This window comes from Tachyglossus aculeatus, chromosome 17, assembly GCF_015852505.1.
Source record: "Tachyglossus aculeatus isolate mTacAcu1 chromosome 17, mTacAcu1.pri, whole genome shotgun sequence".
In the NCBI taxonomy this organism is placed as follows: domain Eukaryota; kingdom Metazoa; phylum Chordata; class Mammalia; order Monotremata; family Tachyglossidae; genus Tachyglossus; species Tachyglossus aculeatus.
In genome coordinates, this window is record NC_052082.1 from 15,891,817 (window position 1) to 15,911,714 (window position 19,898).

At 41.8% G+C, this 19,898-nt stretch overlaps 1 protein-coding gene across 1 annotated transcript in view; it reads right to left on the reverse strand.

Moving 5' to 3' along the window:
• STK24 (serine/threonine kinase 24) overlaps positions 1-19,898 on the reverse strand; it is a 106,525-nt gene that overhangs the window by 21,646 nt on the left and 64,981 nt on the right. The window contains exon 3 of the mRNA XM_038759194.1: positions 4,657-4,713. Coding sequence (XP_038615122.1) covers positions 4,657-4,713 — 57 coding nt within the window. The remainder of the gene's footprint in view (positions 1-4,656; positions 4,714-19,898) is intronic.

Here is a 19,898-nt window from a genome sequence, read left to right on the forward strand (position 1 = left end):
GCCCCAGGGATCGTGGGATTATTTGCCTTGCTAAAAGGTGTACTCAAGTTCATTTTTATTTTCACCTAAAAGGTACTAAGGAACACGGCGTTCAGTAGTAATTAAAGACAAAATTATGCTGAATCAAATTCTAATGCATGTCACACATATGGCAATTTACCATTATTATTATTATCCACTGCAGTGCTCCACAGTAAGCACTTAACAATATTAATATTATAATAGTATTTGTTAAGCGCTTAACTATGAAGCACCGTAGAAGGTACAACTGGATTTGACAGTGTCCATTCTATGTGAATAGTGTTGCTAGGAAAGAGAAGTGAAGGAACAAAAGATGAAATGGTGACTAGGCAAACAGAGCTTTTACAGGAAATTCAATGCCTTTGGAAATAAACTTTAAGCTTCAATATGTTCTTGCACTTTGCTCTGCTTTGTGTATCCATCGATTTTTAAAACCATCTCATTCATCTTACCCTGAGATACATTAGCTTGGGGTATCAATTTAAAAAGACTGACTGCTATTAATTGGATTGCAAATCTTTCCTTATATCGAGTACTTCTTCCAAGATGATCCTTTTATCAGCTAAAATCTTCTAGTTTCTATAGTTTTAGTTTAGCTTTATGTGACCAGCCAATCTGAAATCACACCTCCAGGAGGCCTACCCTGATTTTCAGCTCCCCTGATTAAATCCCCACCACTCCAATTGAGCATTTTTGTATCACCTAAGTATTCACCATCTTCTACAGCATAAACACCCTATTGCTTTAATCCCTGTCTTTCTTCCTAATATACATAACGTATTCTAATGTTTGTGTCCCTGTAAAGATTGCAAGAACAAGGACTATGTATGTTAATTCTACTGTACATCCCTAAGTGCTTAGTACAATGCTCTGCACACAGTAGGGGCTCTATAAATATGACGGATTAGCCTATCGGTCCCCACAGGTTTAAGGATCTCTCATCCTATCCCGATTGGATTACTGCACCAGCCTCCTCTCTGATCTCCCATCCTCCTGTCTCTCCCCACTTCAGTCTATACTTCACACTGCTGCCCGGATCATCTCTGTGCAGAAATGCTACGGGCAATGTTACTCCTCTCCTCAAAAATCTCCAGTGGCTGCCAGTCAACCTACGCATCAAGCAAAAACTCCTCACTCTTGGCTTCAAGGCTGTCCATCACCTCGCCCCCTCCTACCTCACCTCCCTTCTGTCCTTCTCTAGCCCAGCCCGCACCCTCCACTCCTCTGCCGCTAACCTCCTCACTGTACCTCGTTCTCGCCTGTCCCGCCGTTGACCCCCAGCCCACGTCCTCCCCCTGGCCTGGAATGCCCTCCCTCCGCACATCTGCCAAGCTAGCTCTCTTCCTCCCTCCAAAGCCCTACTGAGAGCTCATCTCCTCCAAGAGGCCAATTTATTTTTCTAAAAAGAAAAAAAGCAAAACAAAATAACCCCAGTCGGATGTGATCTTTTTCTTTCCCTGCTCTTCCCACAACTAAAAGGTCTCTAGATGTGGTTCTTTAAATCCTTCAGTCAATGGACTTGGGATACACTTGGGATTACCCTGAAATTTTTCTAATTTGGGAATATTTTGTTTCATTAACACTCCATAAAATACTTTGATTCAGGCAATAGATATGTAGAAGCAGTGTGGCCTAATGGAAAGAACCCGGTCCTGGGAATCAGAGGAATCCTGGCTCTGCCAATCACTTGCCTTCTGACCTTAGTAAATCACTTAACTTTCAGTGTGCAGAGCACTGTACTAAGCGTTTGGGAAGTACAAGTTGGCAACATATAGAGACGGTCCCTACCCAACAGTGGGCTCACAGTCTAGAACAAAACAAAACATATTAACAAAATAAAATAAATAGAATAAATATGTACAAATGAAATAAAGTAATAAACGCATACAAACATATATACAGGTGCTGTGGGGAGGGGAAAGAGATAAGGCGGGGGGAAGGGGAGGAGGGAGAAGGAAGGAGGGGGCTCAGTCTGGGAAGGCCTCCTGGGGGAGGTGAGCTCTCAGTAGGGCTATGAAGGGAAGTGAGCCCGTTGTTGGGTAGGGACCGTCTCTATATGTTGCTGACTTGTACTTCCCAAGCGCTTAGTACAGTGCTCTGCACACAGTAAACGCTCAATAAATACGATTGAATGAATGAAAGGAGTGTCTTGTAAATTATAGGCGACATCTCTTCATTCTTTGAATCCATCGTATCCATTTTCACTTCCTAGCTCACTTCCCTTCCCTTAAAAGTCTTCAGTTACTCCATTTTCCCCTGTAACCTCATATTAAACGCTTGAGAAAGCCCTAAGAGATACTATACAATGTTCTCATGCATACTTGGGCTGGGCTGGCCCAAAGCACCTGCACCTGGAACAGTCCCACCCAATGTGACACACAGGATCTTTCCAGACCTGCCCAAGCCACTGGCAGTGCAACATCAATTAATCAGTCATTTGAGCACTGAACTAAGCATTTGGGAGAGTACAATACAACACAGGTCATTCATTCATTCAATCGTATTTATTGAGCGCTTACTGTGTGCAGAGCACTGTACTAAGCACTTGGGAAGTACAAGTTGGCAACATATAGAGATGGTCCCTACCCAACAGTGGGCTCACAGTCTAGAAGACTCATTCCCTGCCCACAACAAGCTTACAGTCTAGAGGGGGGAGACAGACGTTAAAATAAATTACAGATATGTACATAAGTGGTGGGGGATAGAGGGTGCGGTGAATATTTAGGGCTTAAAGGGTTCAGTGGGCATCAAATAAATCCTTTACTATTGCACAGGTTTTCAACCCAAAAAATATGGCTGCTCCCACAGCAGATCACTGCACAGAGATTCAAGCATATCTATTCACTACTCCCTTTATATATCTAGGAAATGTGGTAGACTGTGGCTAACGGAAAAAAAAAAATCAATGAGACTTTTCAGTTAAACTGAAAAAAAAACTGTAAAACTTGCAGAAGAGGGGGTAGGGAAGTGGGAAAGCATTGGAGATGAGGGGCAGAGCAAGATCGATTTCCACTTGAAGCAGCTGAGCGAGGTTTAAAATTTCTGTGGCAATCATCGTGGAGAATATTTCAAACATTTTGAGACAGCATAATTACAGCTCAGCAGAACTCAAAAATGAATTGAAGTCAGAGGTGAGCCTTGGGAGCAAGTTTCTAAATGGTACAAATGGAATTCTACTCTAAAGGAATAGTTAGGAGAACCAGTTATGTAATGGGAATAGTTCAAAATTAAACTTCTCTCAAGCAATATATCCCCACAGAATAAGAAATGAAAAGATATTTCTATGTTACACTTGTTTATAATCAACCCTGATTCAAATGGAAAGAAGTCAGGAGCTAATATTGGTTATTAGCCTAACATATAATAATAATAATAATTATGGTATTTGTTAAGTGCTTACTACGTGCCAGGCACTGTACTAAGCACTGGGGTGGATACAAGCAAATCAGGTTAAACACAGTCCTGGGGTTTGGCAGGAGCCCCTTTGCCTCGTGATGGCAAGTGAAGCCCTGAGCACCTGTTCTGTTGAGACTGGGGACTGGAGAGAATTTCGGTCCAGAGTCCTTTGGAACCAATGTAGTAGTAGTAGTAGTAGTAGTAATAATAATATTTGTTAAGCACATACTATGTGTTAAGCACTGTACTCAGCACTGGGGTAAATGCAAAAAAATCAGATCCCACATGGGGCTTGCAGTCTAAGAAGGAGCGAGAATAGGCATTAAATCTTAATAATGATGGTATTTGTTATTTATAATGATGGTATTATAAGTAATGATGGTATTTGAATCTTGTAAACTCATTGTAGGCAGGGAATGTGTCTGCTGTCCTGTTCTCTCCCTGCACACATTAAGTGCTTAATAATTGATTGATTGATTGATTGATTGATTGATTTTACAGATGAGGTGACTGAGACACAGAGGCATTTAGAGGCCAAACAACTGTAAATTAGAACTCAGGTCCTCTGATTCCCAGGCCTGTGCTCTTCCTGCTAGGCTATGTTGCTATCCTAGTTATTGTTATTATCTGGGACTCTATATGGGGAGCTCCTAATATGTGGGGATTGTGTTCCTGAAAAGCCTTGGTTTATGAAGGGAAGAAAAAATTACTTTAGCTATAATTGATTTAATGGGAATTAATGACTTATAGGATAAACAGACTGTAATCTCATCCTCTTGACTGTAAGGTCCTTGTGGACAGGGAATGTGTCTGTTTATTGCTATACTGTACTTTCCCAAGCACTTAGTACAGTGCTCTGCAAAGTAAGTGGCCAATAAATACTACCAATTGATTGATAAATGCTTCCATACATTAAAAGTGGTGAAGGCAAGAAGAACTATTTGCTATTTTCTCCCCTAGGGCCTAATCCACATTAAAATTTAGGAATTGTTACTTAGAGAGAATGTATTCATTTTTCATATGATTTTCAGAATGTATTTTCAGAACAGCATCTTGGTTCATGGCAGAGAGATAACTTTGGGTTAAAAACCCAAAGCAAATGAAACTGTATGGACAAGGCAAAGGAAATATACTTAATGAATATGGTGGAGGAAAACCAGAAACTGAAATATAGACTAAAGTGTTTTGATAACATTTTTAAAGAGACATTTCCTACTGAGTGCTCAAGCCTGTACTCACCAGATCTAGGGCAGAACCACCACCGAGATACTCCATGATTATCCAGAGTTTGGTATCCTGCAAAAAAAGAAAAACACATACACACAAAGATTAGAATCATGCCTTTCTGCCATTCATTTCAGAACAGGTACCCTGGTAGTGAGGGTTAAAAAACCTGCTCAATAACCACAAATGCTAAGCAATAATTCTGATAACTGCATAAGGGAAACACCCCTCCTCTGAATATCAGAAAGCCACATTTTCAGATGTCCAAATTGTTTTAAGATACATGGGATAGACTATTTCTAGCTCTCCAGTGACCCAAAACTACTGCTGCAGATGGGCTAAAAACAGCCCACCTTGTCAAAAGTTCAATGGAGCACTTTGTGGCTTCAGTCAACTGTATTTAGTCAGTCAAATGTATTTATTGAGCACTCACTGTAGAGCACTGTACTAAGTGCTTGGGAGAGTACAATACAATATAACAGACACATTCCCTGCCCACAACAAGCTTACAGTCTAGAGGGACAGTCTAGAAGGCTTCAAAGAGGAACTAAGAACCTAGTGCAGAGTTTCGGTTAGCGAGCATGGCTAGCACGCCTGGGTCCTAGACTCTGTCTCTAGAGTGGAAACAAACTGGGTTTCCTCTTTTTCCCCCCACTTCTCAATTATCCAAAAAATAGGCCATTCAGATACTTGAGTGTTTGCATTAAATTCCCTAGAGAAAATGTTTTTCCCAGAACTTTGATCCTGAATGGCTACTTCAGAAAGATACACAATTAGACAATTTCTGATTCTAGGAGACAAAGACAACTCCTTTTTTAAAATGGTCTTTGTTAAGCATTTACTATGTGCCAGTCACTGTGTAAGCAGTGAAGCAGCGTGACTCAGTAGAAAGAGCACGGGCTTTGGAGTCAGAGGTCACGGGTTCAAATCCTGATTCTGCCACTTGTCAGCTGTGTGACTTTGGGCAAGTCACTTAACTTCTCTGTGCCTCAGTTCCCTCATCTGTAAAATGAGGATTATGACTGTGAGCCCCCCGTGGGACAATCTGATCACCTTGTATCTCCCCCAGCGCTTAGAGCACATAAAAAGTGCTTAATAAATGCCATTATTATTATTATTATTATTATTATTATTATTATTATTATTAAGCTTTGGGGTAGATGGAGAATAATCAGGTTGGACACAGTTCTGTCCCATATGGAGCTCACAGTCTTAATCCCCATTTTATATATAAGGTGACAGGCACAGGGCAGTTAAATAAAATGCCCAAGGTCTCACAGCAGACAAGTGGTGGAGCCAGGGTTAAATCCAGGTCCTCTGTCTCCCAGGCCTGTACTCTTTCCACTAGAGCATACTGCTTCCCCAATCATCATTAGAACATGTCAAATACATAAGGCGCCGCAGAACTGATTCCACTCTGGTCACTGGATCTGTACATTCTGCAGCAGTGAAGTGGCTAAATGTTTTTTTCCAGTGGTCCATAGTTTTCCTTCCCACACCACCAGAACAGTTTCCTTCTAAAGTATATCAGGGGAGGACCAGTGATTATGAGCTAATCTCTCAGGGGCCTTGGTAATTACCCCTTACCTCCACTTAGGAGTTTCAGAGAAGAGATATAAACTCCATCTGCAGCAAACTGTGCAATTCTATACCCTGGGAAATTTGTATTCTTAACCCCAGCAAGTAAATTTACTCAAGTTCCACCCTCACTTAAACTATTTACAAGTTATCCTCTTCTCCATCCGTCAGCAAAAACTGCATCTGATAGCCCCAGATAAAATTTCCTAAAGCAAACAAGATAGCCCAAAATAAAGCCATGAAAATGTGGTACTATATTTCCCATTCTTTTCCTGTAACAGCAACCACAGATTAGCAAGCCCTAACACGATCTCAATAAGCGGCTTTTAAAGGTCTGAAGCTTCAGCTCTATTTGAGCTTTTAATCAACATCAAATGCAATTTCAATTAACCACTCAATTTTCAAATACCAACATTATCCATTAATTGTATCTAACTGTCTTTGCAGGTGAAATAGCAGCCTAACTTCTATTACTGTTTATCTGATTCATTCCCTTGTCTTGTGATGCATTTTCAATCAATGGTGTTTGTTTATGGTGTGTTTACTGTGGGCAGATCTTCAGAAAGTACAATACAACACAGCTGGTATAGACATGTTCCCTGTCCAAGATAAGCTTAGAGTCTAGATGGGGAGATAGACATTGATATAAATGAATGCTACAGATAAGTACGTTAAGTGCTGTGGGGCTGAGGGTGGAGGTGTGGTGAATATTAGGTCAAAACTCCTAGGATGCAAATTCTCCAGGGTATCCCACCTTGTGACCCACACTTCCAGGGAACCAAAGTCTCCTACTCACCACTCAAGGAGTCATCTTCAAAGCTCTTTGGGAATCACATCTCCTCTAGGAAGCCTTCCCTGATATTCTTCCCACCATATCCCTCAATGGCCCCTAAATACTTCAGCACTCAAAAGCACTAATGTTCATAACATATATAGTTACTCCCCCAATCTATAATTTCTCTCAGTGTGTCTTCCCCTGTAGTCTTTAAGATTCTCAAGGGTGAAGATCAAGTCTTCTAGCTCTCCCAGAGCTTAGTTCAAAGCTCTGCCTACAGTAAAGGTGCTCAATAAATACTACCGACAATGATGAGGTACCTTTTCTGAATAGTGGCCCCATGCCCCAAGCAGCAGGGAAAGACAAACTCTTTCTTAATAATAATCATAATGATAGCATTTATTAAGCACTTACTCTGTGCAAAGCACTGTTCTGAGCACTGGGGAGGTTACAAGGTGATCAGGTTGTCCTACGGGGGGCTCACAGTCTTAACCCTATTTTACAGATGAGGTAACTGAGGCACAGGGAAGTTAAGTGACTTGCCCAAAGTCACACAGCTGACAATTCCAATTCTTCATCAGTAATAATTGTGGTATTTGTTAAGCAGTTACTATGTGACAAGCACTAGACTAAGCACTGGGGCAAATACAGGATAATCAGGCCGTTCATGGGGCTCACGGTCTAAGTAGAAGGGAAAAACAATTATTGAATGTCCATTTGTCAGATGAGGAAACTGAGGGACAGAGAAGTTAAGTGACTTGCCCAAGGGCACACAGTGGTGGAGCTGGGATTAGAACCCAGGTCCGTCTGATTACCAGGCCCGTGCTCTACCCAATAGGTCACGCTGCTTCCCTTCACTGTGCTGACAACCCAACAAGATCTGCAGGGGTGGAGTGGGGAGAGGATGGTGGCAGAGGGAGGGGACTGAACCAGAGAGACATCACTCAGATAGCTGTAACACTCCAAAAACCTATTCCATGTCCATCTCCCCAGAGGAATGGACATCTGTAAGAAGTCTCCAGTAAGCCAAACATCTGTGATGGCATTAGAATGAAAAAATTCCCTAGCCCATGCCTGTGGGACAATGCTTAAATGTGTGCTTCAAACAAGGTAATTGGACCAAGGGTACTTCTGGCAAAGAATGACTTTGAAGTTGCCCACCAGAACTTGAGTCTTCCACCAAATAGCCTCAATTACACTCAATCTAAAAAGAGTTGACTCAAAAAATATTTCATTTTGGCATATGTAAATTATGTGAAACTACCTGAAAAAGGCCTACCATTGCCAGAAATATTAGCTACTGGGTAGGCTCTAGGTATTTGTTTAAGGAGTATGATCCAATATGTCTTTCCCACCTCCTAGCAACAATCAAGTCTGCCTTTTACAATAAAACACTAAGGACTCAAAATAACTTTACAACAGAACTTGATTTCACACAAAATGGGGTTAAAAAATAATTCAAAATACACCTTTTTAAAAATAAACTTGGAAGCCATACTTGAAACTGTAAGACTAAAGACCCTGCTGATTCTCTTAAAAACCCTTATTCTAGGCAGTAGTATCTTGCAGGTGTGTCTAATCACACATACATACACCCACACATCACTCTCAGCTACAGACTAACTGCTGCTAATTACCAATATAGATGATCACAACCTTTGCAAAACTATTTACTTCCTGATTTAGAAGGCACTCATAAGGGAAATAAGGCAACATAATTTGATAAGAATATCTGAGGACCTATTTTGTCATTTAAAGCAACTTTATCAAACAGAATTTGGAATTGCTGCAAGGATAAAATGAGGTCAATAATGTGCAAACAGAGAAAAGGAGTCTAAAAAAATTCAAGGTATTAATATTAAAATATTGTTATTAACCCATTGTAAGGCACAACACAAGTATGTTGTATTTTTACTTCTAAGTATAATTTACAAGCCTATTCTATCAATCAATCAATCGTATTTATTGAGCGCTTACTATGTGCAGAGCACTGTACTAAGCGCTTGCACTGTACTAAGCGCTTAGTATTCTACTGTCCTAACACATAAAACACTGTTACAGCAAGACATCAAAACTCAATTTTCTTCCTCAGAGAAAATATACATAATAGAAATTTAATGTACTTGTCTACCTCAAGGAACGTCCTAGGTGATTATTCTGTCAGAAATCTTCATGACTGATGGCGTAGCTTCAATAGGTCCTTTTCCTTCTTGCACAATTAGGATGAAATCACAAGTTTTCTGGTTCCCTGAGCCAAGCTCTTTCAATTAAGAATAATGAGAAGTTGTAAGATCCAGGCATCAGAGTAAAAGAAGGGAGGGTGGTAGGGAAGTCAGCAAAGAAGCTGATGCAGTAATTAATCAATCAATGAAAGGTGTTTATTGAGAACATACCATGTGCACAGCACTGTACTATGCACTTGGAAGAGTACTATACAACTGAGTTGGTAGCTGTGTTCCCTGCCCACAACAAACTTACATTCTAGAGTTAAGCCACGATATGAAGGAGAAGCAACGTGGCTCAGTGAAAAGAGCTCGGGCTTGGGAGTCAGAGGTCGTGGGTTCTAATACCGACTCCACCACTTATCAGCTGTGTGACTTTGGGCAAGTCACTTCGCTTCTCCGGACCTCAGTGACCTCATCTGTAAAATGGGGATGAAGACTGTGAGCCCCACGTGGGACAACCTGTTCACCTTATATCCCCCCCACAGCGCTTAGAACAGTACTTTGCACATAGTAAGCACTTAATAAATGCCATCATTATTATTATTACTATTATTATTATTATATGACAAGTGCCTGAACCAATGTGATAACCAACAAGTCATAGTGATTCTGGCAGCAGAGTGAAGTATGGACTGCAGTCGGGAGAGACAGGAGGCAGGGAGGTAGCTGCAGTAATTAAGGTGGAAGAGGAAAAGTGCTTGGATTAGTGTAGTAGCAGTCTGGATGGAGAGGAAAGGGTGGATTTTAGCAGCGTTGTGAAGGTTGAACTGACAAGTTTTGGTGACGGACTGAATATGTGGGTTGAAAGAGAGAGAGATGAGTCAAGGTTAATGCCAAGTTTACGGGCTCGCGAGATGGAGGATGAAAAAGTCAGGGGGAGAATAGGGTTTCAGTGGGAAGGTAAGGAATTCTGTTATGGACATGTTAAGTTTGAGACTGAAAGCTTGTTGTGGGCAGGGAATGTGTCTGTTTATTGCTGTTTGTACTCTCCCAAGCACTTAGTACAGTGCTCTGCAGAAAGTAAGCTCTCAATAAATATGATTGAATGAATGAATGAATGAGATCTCAGTGGGACATCCAAGGCAGGAAGAAATGCAAGACTGGGGAGAAGGAGAGAGATCAGGGCTGGAGATGTAGATTTGGGAATCATCCACATAGAAATGGTAGTTGACATGTAGATGGAGAATAGAAGAGGGCCCAGAACTGAGCCTTGAGGGACTCCCACAGTTAGGGGGTGGGAGGAACAGGAGAAGCGCACAAGAGACTGAGAATGAGTCTATTCTAATGGAAGGAGAGGAAAGGAAGGATTATGGGCCTGTTGCGGAGGAAGAACTGATAGTATTTGGTGACGGACTGAATATGGGGATTGAAAAAGAGGAAGGAGCGAAGGATAATGTCAAAGGTACAGGCCTGAGAGATGGAAAGGTTGGTGGTGTTCTTAGTTAAGATGGGCAAAGTTGTGTGGAGGAGAGGATTTGATAGGGAAACTGAGGAGTTCAGTTTTGGACATATTGAGTTTGAGGTACTGGCAGGACATCCACGCAGAGCTATGCTGAAGGCAGGAGGAAATGCAAAGTTGCAGATTAAAGCATCATGGCTAGCGAGGTAGATTTGGGATTCAATTGCTTATGGGTGGTAGATCAGGCCATGTGAGTGTGAAAACTGAAAACAGAAGAGGACTAAGAACAGAACCCTGAGGGACACCCACAGTTACGAAGTAGAAGCCAGAGGAAGAGCTGGTGCAAAACTGAGGACTGGCCTGAGAAGTCAAAGGAGAACCAGGAGAGGACTGGATCAGAAAAAAAAGGCTAGCTAGTGTTTCCCAGGAGAAGGGAGTGACACAGGGTTATCAAAGACAGCTGAAAGGTCATTGAGGATTAGAGCAAAATAAAGTTCATCAGCTTTGGCAAGAAAGATGCTGTTGGTAACCTAGGAGAGAGAGGTCTCAGTGGAGTGAATGGGAAGGAAAAAAGATAATAAGAGGGTAAAGAAAGGAATTAGAAGAGAGGAAGTGGTGGCAGTGGATGTGCAAAACCAGGTCAAGGAGTTTGGACAAGAATGGGAGAGGAGACAGAAGATGAAATTAGGGTCTAGAGGGTTTTTTTAAAGAATAATAATACTACTATTTATTAAGCACTAACTATGCATCAAGCACTGCTCTAAGCACTGAGGTAGATACAAGTTAATCAAGCAGAACCCAGTCCCTGTCCCAAATGGGGCTCACTGTCTAAGTAGGAGGAAGAACAGGTATTGATGGGGACCTAAGAGAGAGCTTGAAGGCAGAGTGGAAGAAGTCCAGCGTGGCTCAAAGAAAAGAACCCGGGCTTTGGAGTCAGAGGTCATGGGTTCAAATCCCGGCTCCGCCACTTGTCAGCTGTGTGACTTTGGGCAAGTCACTTCACTTCTCTGGGCCTCAGTTCCCTCATCTGTAAAATGGGGATGAAGACTGTGAGCCCCCTGTGGGACAAACTGATCACCTTGTAACCTCCCCAGCGCTTAGAACAGTGCTTTGCACATAGTAAGCACTTAATAAAGGCCATCATTATAAGTCATCCAAATGAGCTGTTGAAGACGGAAATCAAGGAGAGAATAGTGTGGCTCGGTCAAAAGAGCACAGGCTTGAGAGTCAGAGGTCATGTGCTCTAATTCCGGCTCTGCCACTTGTCAGCTGTGTGACTTTGGGCAAGTCTCTGCCTCAGTTACCTCATCTGTAAAACGGGGGTTAAGAGCCCCATGTGGGACAACCTAATAACTGTGTATCCCTCCCAGCACTTAGAACAGTGCTTTGCACATAGTAAGCACTTAATAAATGCCATCATCATTATTATTATTATTATGAGTGGTTCAAAAGGGGATAAGAATTGTGATCAGAAGCCCAGGTGGAAGGGATAAATTTTTGAAAGCAGGCAGAAGACCAGTTGGCAACCTGCATGAAGGATGAAAGGGAGAGAGCGCCACAACAAGGAACAGTTAGAGAAGCAGCATGGCTCAGTGGAAAGAGCATGGGCTTTGGAGTCAGAGGTCATGTGTTCAAATCCCAGCTCTGCCAATTGTCAGCTGTGTGACTTTGGGCAAGTCACTTAACTTCTCTGTGCCTCAGTTCCTTCATCTGTAAAATGGGGATTAAGACTGTGAGCCCCACGTGGGACAACCTCATCACCTTGTATCCACACAGTGCTGAGAACAGTGCTTTGCACATAGTAAGCACTTAACAAATACCATCATTATTAATATTATTATTCACAAAACAAGTTCAACCATCTTGGTCAAGAATGCAGTTTTTCAGACCATTCTAGAACATTACATCACTACTTAGTAAAGCCCCAATTAGGAGCCATGTTTAATGCTGTCTACTAAAACAACAGCTGGAGACTTTTACATAAACTCATTGACCAGCATTTTTTTTTAAATCCTTCATGGTTTATAATCACAATAATGAACTAAGGTCAGGCACTTGGGCAAATCTGCAAACTGCTGAGTTAATGTCCCTCAGGCTTTTCATTCTTACAGCTGGTCATTAACTGCCAGGAAGTGCCTAACCCCAAGGTCAGTATTTCCTATACAATACAAAAATTCTTTTCCAAGCCTAAAGTAACTCCAGGGAACAGCAAAACATTTATTACTTCCACTCACAAATAGCCTTGTGTTCATAAAAATGTCCTCACGAAACCTGTAACAATCTTGGTCTATAATACAGGGCCCAATTTTCTAGCCCTGAAACTCATTTTCTAGGTTTTCCTAGCTTTGAAACTCATGCCCAAAGTTTGTACAGGTGTGGGAAGTTGTTCTAAATTTTCACAAAAATATATCACATGGATCGCCGCACCTGCCCATTTCATTTTACTGATACAGTTCAACGAGGCCTTTTTAGCTGTTGCCACAAGACCATGGCAAGACCAAAGAATCCTAAACTCTAGGAGACTATGGTCCAGATAAAGTGTTGGGTGTAAAAGCATTTTGTTTCTTTTTAAATTTGGAAAATTTTTCTTCCCTTAATACCTTGAAAACAATCGTTCCACACTGAAATCATCCATTTTAGACCCTCAAATAATCACTCTTTAATCAATAAAAAAATTGTTTCAGCATCTATTTGGGAGAGTACATTAGAGTTAGTATTCATTCAATCATATTTATTGAGCGCTTACAGTGTGCAGAGCACTGAACTAAGCATCTGCACTGTATTAAGTAGGCATACTAGTAGGCATGATTCCTGCCTACAAGGAGCTTACAAGTAGCGAAGAGAGAGTAAACAGAAGTTACCGTTAGGAGGAGGTAATAGAGTAAAATGATAGATGCATAATAGCTTTACTCTGGGGGGACTCTCTTTTGTGGGCTCCTCCTCTGCCTCACACCCTCTAACTGAGGGAATCCCTCAAGGCCCACTTCTGAGTCCCCTTCTATTCCCCATCTACACCATTCCCTTGAAGAACTCATTCACTCTCACAGCTTCAACTCTACGTGGATGATTCCCAAATTTGCCTTTCCAGCCCTGATCTCACGCCTTTTCTGCAATCTCACATTTTCTCCTGCCTTCAGGATTCTCTCTACTTGGCTGCCACACTGACACTTTAAACTAAACACACCCAAAACAGAACTTCACATCTTCCCACACAAACCCTATCCTCCCCTTGTCTTTCCCATCACTGTAGACAACACCACTACTCTGCACCTCACAAACCAGTTACCTTAGCATTATCCTCGACTCATCTCCCTCATTCAACCCACATACTCCGCTGGTCACCAAATCCTGTCAGTTCTACCTTCACAATATAATTTTAAAATCCACCCTTTCCTCTCCACCCAAACTGCTAAAACACTGATCCAAACGTTTATCCTATCCCCTCCTTGGCTCCTGTAACAGCCTGCTGCTGACCTCCCCGCCTCCTATCTCTGCCCACTTCAATCCATACTTCACTCTGTTGTGTGGATCATATTTCTAGTATCCAAGTGCTCAGGTAGGAATGCTGAAGTGATAGTTGGGTGGAAGGACTTTCATTTGAACTGATTCTTCCACTTTCATTCTCTTCCCATTGTATGCTGTCGAGTCATCTCTGACCCATAGCAACATCATGGACACATCTCTCCCAGAATGCCCCACCTCCACTTTCATTCTAATTGTTTTTAATGTAATCCAAAAGCCTATACGTTGTTCTGTAGCATGCTGACTTCCTCTTCCAACAGTAATTACAATTTAATTATGGTACTTGTTAAGCGCTTACTATGTGCCAAACACTGTTCTAAGCGCTGGGATAGTACAAGTTAATCATGTTGGCCACAGTCCCTGTCCCATATTGGGCTCACATTCAATCCCCATTTTTTACAGATGAAGTAACTGAGTCACAGAGAAGTTAAGTGACCTTCCCAAGGTCACACAGCAGACACGTGACAGAGCCAGAATTAAAATCCATGACCTTCTGATTCCCAGGTCCGTGCTCTATCCACTGCGCCATGCTCCTTTCTATCAGTCTCCCATCACCAAAACCAGTTGGGCCGTGGAAGATATATTTACCTTCATTGTCTAGTTTGGGGATCTATAATACAGTCCTTCCATAATGTGGCCCTTATTCATGTCACTAGAAGAGCAAAACATAGTAGGAAACAAAAGTTAAGGATTTGTGAACAGCAAATTGTGACCATTTTATATAATCTCCTTTCTATCTTACACAGTATCTTCACTGATGAAGATCTCTCTAGACTGTGAGCCCACTGTCTTCTAAACTGTGAGCCCACTGTTGGGTAGGACCATCTCTATATGTTGCCAACTTGTACTTCCCAAGCGCTTAGTACAGTGCTCTGCACACAGTAAGCGCTCAATAAATACGATTGATTGATTGATTGATGAACTGGCCAAGTGAATATGGCTTTGCCCACTCTATTGTTAGGTGGGTGCATGGCAAGCTTGAAGGCTGCCCACAGTAGGCAGTCATCAATGGCTCAATGGCTCACTTGCCCAAAGTGGGTAGTCATCAATGACTCAACTGGGGGGATGGGAAAGCATACTGGAGCTTCCCAAAGATCCACCCTGGGAATGGGTCTAATCAATAGCTTCATTATACCCTGGCCAAAAGAACCGAGACCATACCCAAATTTTCAGATAACACTAAACTGGACAGACCTGTTGGCTTACCCTTTGGAAGACACGAATAGAATTCAGAGTGACTTAGATAATACTACTACTAATAATAATAATGGTCTTTGTTAAGTGCTCACTATGTGCCAAGCACTGTTCTAAGCGCTGGGGTAGATACAAGGTATTCAGGTTGTCCCACGTGGGCCTCACAGTCTTACTCCCCATTTTACAGATGAGAGAACTGAGGCACAGAGAGGTTAAGTGACTTGCACAAAGTCACCCAGCTGACAAGTAGCGGAATTGGGATTAGAACACATGACCTCTGGCTCCCTAGCCTGTGCTCTCTGCACTAAGCCACACTGCTAAAAAAATGGTTCTTCAAAAATAGGATGAAAAGTAATAGGGACACATGAAGAGTAGTTGCTTCTTGGGGAGGAAAAGCAAACACCATTAATATTAGAATGAAGGGAAATGTATGACTGAGCACAAATACCACAGAAAAAACCATGCATGATGATGTATTAACAGAAGTGTTCCATGCAAAATTTGGGAAGTGAACCTTCTGCTGAATTCTCCACCAGTCAGACTTGTATTTGAGCACTGTGTCCACTTCTAATGCACTTTACACAAGCATAAGCAACTTCAAGAGACCCAAAAGAAGAGTAACCAGTTGATCTCTCTAAGTCCTTTTCTGTTATAATGATGTTTTTTGACCAGGGAATTTTAAGAACTGTTTTTTCTTTTTTTCCATCTTGGCACATATTCAGTTATACAACTACAGACAGCAATCTCTCACAAACCAGACATCCTGTGGCAATCCCCGTCAGAAGTCTGAATATATGGGGGATGAAGAAAAGTCCTGGTCTAAATTCGCACTTGAACACTGGTCATATCAGCAGGAGGCAGGCATTTTTTTAAATTCCTTTTTTAGTCATATTCTTCATAGGGAAACCAATATTAGGCAGCACATTAACAAATTTCTTAGCCCACCACAAGTACTCCAACATCAAGATATTAGTCGTCTTGTGCTATCAAGTCATTTCTAACCCACAGCGACTCTATGGACACATCTCTCTCAGAATGCCCCATTGCCATCTGCTATCGTTCTGCTACTGTATCCATAGAGTTTTCTTGGTAAAATTACGGAAGTCGTTTACCATTGCCTTCTCACAGTAAACTTGAGTCTCTGCCCTCGACTCTCTCCCATGCCTCTGCTGCCCAGCACGGGAGAGTTTTGACTTGTAGCAGATGCTTTCCACTTGCTAGCCACTGCCCAAGCTAGGAATATAACGGGTATGCCTCTGTTTGACTTCCCCTCCTGTAGCTGAGACTGGTAGAGTACTGGAAACTCTCCAGGTGCGATCTTGAGAGGGGCAAGATAGTAGCACAAAACAAGTAGCTTTTCCTCTTACTCCCCTTTTCCTCCCTTCTGTCATCTCTTCCTTCTCCCTCTGTCACCATCTATCGATTTGCCTCTTTGTCTTTAGTGTCCTGAGGCTCCAAACTTCTGATCCAGTTCTGCTGTCTCTCCCTCCCCCCACCCTGGGATCAGAGTCCACTGGGGAGAAAATGATACTGGGGTTCTCAGGACTGGTTGGCCCAAGGTGTTTGTTTGGTGCCTAAATGTGGTTATTCTTTTCTTTTCTTCTCGTCACCAGAGTCTGGACACCAATCAGTGAGTATTTATTGAGCATTTACTCACTACAGTAAGTGTTTGGGACAGTACAAGACAACAAAGTTGGTAGACACCATTCCCTAGCTTGGCAGTCCTGCCTTTTTTCTGTCAGGTTCCTAGGCCTCTTTGGGCCAGCAACTGAGATTTCTGGCACTTAGTCCTGGAGGGCTGGGGTAGAGACATGGCCAAGAGACCCAAGACTGCATAAGGCCAAATCTGCTATGGGACAGCTAGGAACAACAGTTGATAACATGAAGCCCATCATTCTCTCTGCTAATTTCACTTATATTTAAACAAAACAACTTATAGGTAATGGCAGGGTCTGATTAGGTCAGCAAGTTGAAAATCTTTTGTGTAGAACACTCATTTTTCTTAACTTTCCTTAGTATTTGCAACATGCCAGCCCAAACTTCAACAGCAAATCCATCAATGGTATTTACTGAGTACTCGTTGTGTGCAGCACTCTATTAGGAGCTTGGGAGGCTACACTAAAGTAGGGGGAGATGATCTCTGACCTCCAGGAGTTTACTGTGTAGAAGCAGCATGAGCCTCTGAATCAAAGGACCTGGGTTCTAATCCCAGATCCACCATTTGCATGCTGTGTGACCTTAGGCAAGTCAGCTACCTCAGCCATCTCATCCACAGAAATGGGATTCAATACATTCCCTCCTACTGGGGCTGTGAGCCCAGTATGGGATCTGATTGTCTTGTATCTACCCCAGGGATTAGTACAGTGCCTGGTATATAATAAGCACTTAGACATTTTTTTTTTTAATTGCATTGTGATTTTTTTTAACATAAATGATTGACTCCAAAAGAGCCTCCTTTTGGACAGCCCCCAACTCAATGAGGTGGGGGCTTAATAATTCCTGAAGATCAATTCTTGTTGACAACTATATTCAAGTCTTAAAGTCTGTGTAATTCCCACTTGCATATTCTTTCCCACCACTTAGGAGAGTATTCTGCAAACAGTAAGCACTTAATAAATACTATCACCACCACTACTGAAGCTTGAACAACATTTCAGTAAAAACTACCAATTCCTGACACAGCAGTCCTTCTCTAATGCCAAATGTATGTCCTAAAGTGTCAAAATGAAAAAACAAAAATCAACATTTCAGTCAATCAATTGTATTTATTGAGCACTTTCTGGACTAAGCACTTGGGAGAGTACAATACAAAAGAGTTGGTAGACACGTTCTCTGCACACAGGAAGCATTTATGGACTACTATTTCAATGAGAAATTTGATGATACATTATATTTATGGAGACCATGCCTGTGTTTTTTGATGCCATGATGCTTCTTAGAATGTTTGCTATACACTGAGATACTGAATACATGCATACACAGTACTATATTGCATACCAATTTTCAGGAACACAACCAACTCAAATGCCTCATATTTACTTGTGAGTTCATAGTTCACTTATACACGGCAATCTAGATTCATTGAGCAAGGAAGGAACCACGTAGTAGTCTCTGCCTATTACTGCTGAATGTGAATGTTCACAATACCACACTTCTCATTGTGAGAATCTCAATACATCCCCAAAACTAAATTTCTTAGTTACCCTGTTGTACTTCAGAGCTGAAGCAGCATTTTGTTTCATGTGCTCACACAATCTCTTTGCTCTTTCTGAATCACTGGCTCAGAGCTCTTCCTTGAGTTTGATTCTCCATCCAAATGTTCAGCCCTGTCTACATTTTTGTGTAGCTAATAAAAATAGTGACATTTGTTAGGCACTTATTAAGCACCAAGTCCTGTCCGTAGCACTGGGGTAAATACAAGTTAATCATGTGAGACACATCCCCTGTCCCTCACAGGGCTCACAGTCAAAGTAGGAGGGCTCACAGATGTCGAATCCCCATTTTAGAGATGAGGAAATGGAGGCACAGAGAAGTCAAATGACTTGCCCAAGGTCACACAACAGGCAAGTGGCAGAGTTAGTATTAGAACCCAAGTCCCCTGATATCCAGGCCTGGGCTCTTTCCACTAGGCCACATACAGAACAACATTACAGCGCTTCAGGGAAAATCTGCTGCAGGAGGTTCCTCTTCACTAGACACACCATCAATTCATAAGGCCATAAATCCTGGCCAGGAATGATGGACCTTCACTATTAGCAAGTCTGTCCAAAAAAAACACTGTCTCTAAGGAAGTCAACATTATTTTCTGCTTCTTCATGGGTGACATTTCACTTTATGAACCATTTCCTCCTGATGTATCACTTTTAGAACCATTTCCTCTTGATGTTCATCAGGGCTCAAGGTAAGCATTTATTATTGGCAATATATAGCAGGTAAAGCCAAGAAGCTGTGATACTGAGACAATATCCACTCTTACACGGAGCATGTTGTAAAAATTGTGTGGGGGAGAGAAACCAGCTCAGCTTAGACATCCGCCCACCTTAGAAATTACACCTTATATATTTTTATAATGCTGCACACTGACAATAGTGCAAAAAAGTATAAATTGAGGCCTAATTAATGAAGAAAAGAAATCAATGCCCTAAATAAATTTCAAATGAAATGAACAAATCCATGAATGATTAGAAAATTACCACACAAGGATGCATTTTTCAAGCTTCTAGCTGAAAGCACACTATGGCAAATAAAAAATGCAGTTTGCAAGAGTGTACTACTTGTAGCCTCAATTTTTGATAGTTGACAATACATTCCCACTTTTAGACCTGAGGATATCCCCACCTGAGAGTTGCATAAGCAGATTTACTTAATGGAGGAAAGGGACACATTGTTTCGTATTGGTAAAAGCACTAAAATTAAGTAACATTGCTCCTCCCAGCCCTCTGTTAGTTCAAACATATTTTCAAATTGTGACTGTGTCCCAGTCCAAGAGTCGTACGTACTCTCTACAGGGGACAGAGAGATGTAGGCCATTTTTGCTTCCATTTTCAATATTTACTTGACAGTC